This window comes from Panthera pardus, unplaced genomic scaffold (genome assembly GCF_024362965.1).
Source record: "Panthera pardus isolate Hobbes unplaced genomic scaffold, ASM2436296v1 HiC_scaffold_24, whole genome shotgun sequence".
NCBI classification, from domain to species: Eukaryota; Metazoa; Chordata; class Mammalia; order Carnivora; family Felidae; genus Panthera; species Panthera pardus.
In genome coordinates this window covers 140,007,323-140,013,793 of record NW_026526810.1, presented here as the reverse complement: position 1 = coordinate 140,013,793, position 6,471 = coordinate 140,007,323, and the positions used below count along the sequence as shown (strand labels likewise).

Here is a 6,471-nt window from a genome sequence, read left to right as displayed (position 1 = left end):
CAGGGTCAGGTTTCCTGTGAAGCATCTTTCTCATCATGCCCTGCAAACTTCATCCTGACCAGTAAACAGTACACACTGTTCCCTAAACCATTTACAAACACAGATGTCTTCTAACATTTAGAGTGAACAGTCATATAGTAGTGTCGACCTTGACAGAGACCAAGCTCGGGGATAAATCAATTCATATACAGACCTGTGCCTCACAAGTACACGGGCCACCATTTAAAATAGATGTAAGTGATTTTCAAACAGAGGACACTGACTCATTCAAGTGATCTAAATTTAATATACTTGAGCAGCTCCTCTCTCCTTTTATTTTCCTTAAGGTTTTCCTTTGATGCCCATGAAGAGAGACCATGAGTAAAGACCCTTGTGGTTGTCGAAACCCCACAGCATCTTCATCAACTCCACGACTTTCTCTCAAGCATTCTCAGTATATACACGTTCCTGTGAGAGAAAAGAGTAGTTTCTACTCTTCACTGCTTTTTTTCTCCATCCAGTTCAGGAAGCCAGAGACAACCAGTGGGCAGGCACACTGAGTCAAGTCTTACAAAACGGTCAGCCAGGGGTCCATTCTACTGAAGTAGTTAAGGAATCATCCACTGGATCCACCTGTCTCTGCACCTGCCTCTCCACAGAACATGAGGCCCAGACCTTCCTCACACTCAGCTGGACATGAAGTCAACTGTATGGGAGCAGATTAGGAACTCAGTTTAGTGGGTTATTTCACCGCACTTTTCCATAGTAGCTACACGATGTTGCACTCCCATCAAGTGAATTCTAGGATTGCCTGTTCTCCACATCCTCAGCAACACTTGAGATGTTCTGGTTGTGTTTGCCTTATTTTATAATAGCCTTGCTATCAGTTGTGAGGTGATATCTCAGTGGATCGGGGGTGGAATTCTCTGATGATTAGTGCATCTCTGCATCATCTCTGATGATTAGAAGTGAATCCCTAAACCTGCCATTCACTTTTAAAGAAGCAAATCTAAGTCTGCAGTGTGATATATATGTAAGAGGACATGCAAATAGGGCCTTCTCTGTGCTGATAAAACCAGCCCATCCCGACCGTGCAGCTGGGAGAGGAGCCCCAGCTCCAGGCATCCCAGGTGTTCCCATTCTGTGATCAGGACAGAACACAGACACCTCACCATGGAGTATGTGCTTGGCTTGGTTTTCCTTGTTGCTTTTGTAAAAGGTAATTCATGGTGAATGAGAGACACTGAGTATGTGAGTGCGTATGAGTGAGAACCAGTGGATGTGTGACAGTTTCCTGACCAAGATGTCTTGTGTCTGCAGGTGTCCAGTGTAACGTGCAGCTGGTGGAGTCTGGGGGAGACCTGGTGAAGCCTGGGGGGTCCCTGAGACTCACCTGTGTGGCCTCTGGATTCACCTTCAGTGGCTACGACATGAACTGGGTCCGCCAGGCTCCAGGAAAGGGGCTGCAGTGGGTCGCATATATTAGATATGACGGAAGGAGCACAAGCTATGCAGACTCGGTGAAGGGCCGATTCACCATCTCCAGACACAACGCCAAGAATACGCTGTATCTGCAGATGAACCTGAGGGCCGAAGACATGGCCACATATTACTGTGCAAGAGACTGGGTGAGGGGACCTCGCTGGGAGCCCACACACAAACCTCCCTGCAGGAGGGGATCAGCACCACCAGGGGGCGCACACTATGCACAATTCTGCTTTGTGTTGCCAGGAGCAGGTGCAGATGGAGGTTACAGGCAGGTTTCCTGTCAGGGTCTGGGGCTTCCTGTCCACACAGCAGTTTCCCCAGGGAGCCTCTCTGGACACGGGAGTCTGTGCTTACCTATTAACTCTCTGAATTAGATACCTGTTGTCATAGGAAAACTGCACTAACATGCACAAAAGACACAGATGTTTCCATTGCTTACTCCTGTCCCTCAACATGAGTGAATTACAGATTTCCTGAGGCACAACAGCTGAACCATTAGAGGTGTCCCACATGCACTCCCTGTGCAGCCAAGACCACAGGATCCCACAGCTCCCCATTATCCTCACCCAGCCCTTGTCCAATCAAACAACGTGACACTCCCTCCTGGCACTTGCTACTCAGGACGTTAAATGAGCTACAACTTTATTCAATTCCTCTAAAGAAGAGATAAATCATCTCCATGTATTAGTCTGATTTCTCCTGAGGAACAGAACCCAAAGCACATTGGTTTCCATGACTAAAGAGGTTGGGAAGTCCCATGATCTACTGTCACAAGCTGGAGACCCAGGAAAACCAGTGGTGTAATAGGTCTGATTCTGAACTAGGGTCTAGCCTCAGAACGTAGGGATCTGATGATATAACACTCATAACAAGGGCCAGAGGGGACCACTGTTCCAGTTCAAACAAGCACATGGGAAGTAAAAATGAGGGAATTCTTCCTCCCTCTGCCTCAGATTCTATTCACAACCTTAATGGAATGCGTGATGCCCAGACAGAAACCATGGAAGGAAATGCCAGTCTCTTCTGGAAACACATCACAGACATCCACAGAAACAGTGGTGAATCTGGGCACCCATGACTCAGTCTAGATAACCCATAAAGTTAATCATGACAAGTCAACTTCCTGTAAACGTGGAGCTCAAAGACTGAAGACTTGAATTTAAATTAAAAATAAAACAAGAAAATTAAATACATACATATATGAACTATTGGGACTACCTCAAAATAGCACACTTCTGCACAGTGAGGGAAAAAATCAACAAAAGTAAAAGGCAAACTATGGAATGGAAGAAGATATTTGTAAATGACATATCCTCAGGGTTAGTATTCAACTATGTAAATGCTTTTAAATTATTTTCACATTATCAGTAGAGAGTGTGTCCATGCAGTTCAGCATACTGTCATGTGAGAAGTAAAATTCGTGTCTTCCACTTTTGTTTTGTGTTAGGATCTCACTGAACATGAGACCAACACTCTTCACAAAATTTGAACCATACAGTACAGTATTGTTAATGACAGGGGTAATGTTGTGGAGACCCCTCTAGAACCTAATCATCTTGCATAATAGAAAATCATAGCCCTTGAGATCTACTCCACATTGCCCCATCCTGCCAGCCCCTGACAACTGCCATTCCACTCTCCATTTTATTGTTATCAAATCCCAAATTCAGCTGAGTATTTCTGGAAAGGTCAATGTTCAAAGTTTTAGTTTTGGTGGGAAAAGAAGCTGAGCTTTATCTAGGAGGCCAGCCACCCGGAGAAAAGGCAGACTCTTCTCCAAAAGCCAACTCTGAGGGTTTCTGCCCAACCCAAGGGATTTTAAAGGACTAGACGGTACTTAAACAAAGGAGTTCCATGGTGGATACCATTTTCGATCATGTGCAGCCTCCATGGTGCAAGCTGCCAAAGTAACCTCAACTCCCCTGCATCTATCTCCACCTGAGGAGAGAAACTCACAGGCATGGGAGAAGACTGCCAGAGGCCAGGAAAGAACCACAATAAGGGATTAGAGGGGAAATCCCCTGGGGCTCACACATGTTCAGCAGTACTTTCTGTTCTCACCAGATGGCATAAGAAAATACTAAAATACAACTTTGTACTTCACCAATAATGACACAGAATACTGGGAAATGTTTCCTCAGTCAACACAGAGGAAGCTTCAAACCAAAAACCAAAAGGATCAAATGGCCTGCAAACTAATAGCCAACCAGAATAAGACATGTAACATTACAAAGCGATGTTTTTCAATACGTACAAAGGTAAAGTTGACAGTCTACCTCCATATCCCATGGAAGTAGGAAGCATTGGTCTCCATCATGAGGAAAAGCAGTCATCCAGAGAAAGTGACCCAGCAGTACCACAGGACATGGAATTGGTAGAGAAGTTCAGTGTGTTATAATTGCATATCCCGTATCCAAGTAGAAGGAGAAAAGATGGAATGTGTTGAATAGAGCCGTGTTTCTGGGTCCAAGTCCCTACCCATGTCCATGTGAGCACTGTTGACCATGGCCCACCTGACTCTCCCACATCCACCCCAGGTGAACTGATGAGCAGGGTCACCCAATGCCACACCCTGTGACTGTTACCTAACCCCACAGGTGGCCCCGAGGTGTAGGGTGCTGGCCACCTGGTACAGCCCTCTGTTCTGTCTGATGGTCTAGACCTGGTTTTGCTGAGGATCCTCCATTTATCCATTCTCACTGGCAGATGTCCCTGAGCAGGGGCATGAGGCTGGCAGAGGACCAGGTCACCCTGAGGGCACCCCTCTTGCTGTTTGCGCTCTGGGCATTGCTGGCTCCTGTCCAAGGTTCTCAAGGTCGTCCCTCATGGCGCTACATCTCTTCTGAGGTGGTAATTCCCAAGAAGGAGTTGCACCACGGCAAGGGCGTTCAGATGCCTGGCTGGCTGTCCTATAGCCTGCATTTTGGGGGCAAGAGCCATGTTATCCACATGAGGCACAAGAAACTCTTTTGGTCCAGACAGTTGCTGATGATGACTCAGGATGATCAGGGAGCCTTGCAGATGGACTACCCCTTCATCCCTCCAGACTGTTACTACCTCGGCTACCTGGAGGAGATTCCTCTTTCCATGGTCACCATGGACACGTGCTATGGGGGCCTTGAAGGTATCATGAAGTTGGATGACCTTGCCTATGAAATCAGACCCCTCAGCCATTCCCAACGGTTTGAACACGTTGTTTCTCAGATAGTGGCAGACACCAATGCAACGGGACCTACTTATAACCTGGGATATAAGGAGCTTAGGAACCCCCTGTTCTCTCAAGCAAATATCAGTGCAGCCCCCAGGATCTCTAGTAAGTTGTATTCATCCCATCATGGGATTTTGAAAGGACTTGTTCTCGGTTCCAAAACAATGTATAGTGTGTTCAACAACGTGTCAAAATGTGCCCGATTCCTCATAAGGCTTGTTAGTTTGACTGACTCAATGCTTCAAGGGATTGATGTAAGGCACTATATTTGATGTAAGGCCCTCTTGCACTGTTGGTGGGAATGCAAACTGGTGCATCCTTCCTGGAAACTAGTGTGGATGTTCCTAAAAAATTGAAAATAGGTCTACCCTATGACCCAGCAATAGCACTGCTAGGAATTTACCCAAAGGATACAGGAGTGCTGATACATAGGGGTACTTGTACCCCAATGTTTATAGCACCACTTTGAACAATAGCCAAATTATGGAAAGAGTCTAAATGTCCATCAACTAATGAATGGATAAAGGAATTGTGGTATCTATTCAAAATGGAATACTACCTGACATTGAGAAAGAATGAAATGTGGCCTTTTGTAGCAACATGGATGGATCTGGAGAGTGTTGTGCTGAGTGAAATTAGTCATATGGAGAAAGACAGATACCGTATGTTTTCACTCTTATTTGGATCCTGAGAAACTTGACAGAAGACCATGGGAAGGGGGAAAAAAAAAGTTGTAGGGAGGGAGTCAAACCATAACAGACTCTTAATAACTGAATAAACTGAGGGTTGATGGGGGTGGGAGGGTGGGGAGGGTGGGTGATGGGTATTGAGGAGGGCGCCTGTTGGGATGATCATTGGGTGTTGTATAGAAACCTATTTGACAATCAATTTCATATTTACAAAATAATCATATTTAATTGTCATTAGTATGTTTTTTTAGTTTTATGTACATTTTTTCAAATTCCCTTTTATTTCCATCATTTTACTTTAGTCTACTACAGTATATTCACTTTTTCAAATTATCAAATTATTTCTTTTTTTTCTTTTATCTTTATTCTCTTTTTCATTTCTTTACTTTTTTCTTAAATACACAACAAAAAATTCATAATTTTTATTAAAAATATTTTTATTTAATTTTTTCTACTATATACTTTACTTTTGTCTATATTATTTTCAAATTCTATTTTACTCCCATCTACCCATTTTACTCTACATCAGTGTATTCATTTTTTCAAATTCTCAAGTGATTTACTTTGCCCCCTTTTTTTTCCCTAATCTGTCAAACCACTTTCAACACCGAAACAAAACACACCTAGGATCAAGCATTAACTATTAGATTTGTGTGTGTGTGTGTGTGTGTGTGTGTGTGTTTAATTTCTAATTTTAATATTTTTGTAATTTTATTTGTTTTATCTCAATATTTCTACTTCATTAATTCCTTTTCTCTCTTCAAAATGACAAAACAAAGGAATTCACCCCAAAAGAAATACCACGAAGAAACGACAGCCAGGAATTTAACCAACACAGGTACAAGCAAGATGTCTGAACCAGAATTTAGAATCACGATAATAAGAACACTATATGGAGTCAAAAATAGATTAGAATCCCTCCTGAAGAGTTAAGAGAAGTAAGAAAAAAAATAGCCATAATGAAATTAAAAATGCTATACCTGAACTGCAATCACGGATGGATGCAGCTGTGGTAAGGATGGATGAGGCAGAACAGAGAATCAGCGATACAGAGGAGAAACTAATAGGAAATAATGAAGCAGAAAAAAAAGAGGGAGATTAAGGCAA

The 6,471-nt window shown here is 43.4% G+C and overlaps 1 gene segment (V, D, J or C); it reads left to right on the top strand.

Moving 5' to 3' along the window:
- Positions 1–1,128: 1,128 nt before the first annotated feature.
- On the top strand, positions 1,129–4,081 carry LOC128772882 (immunoglobulin heavy variable 3-74-like). The segment is given in 3 exon segments: positions 1,129–1,198; positions 1,300–1,647; positions 4,065–4,081. Coding segments are annotated over 3 exon segments (411 nt in total).
- The last annotated feature ends 2,390 nt before the right edge of the window (positions 4,082–6,471 follow it).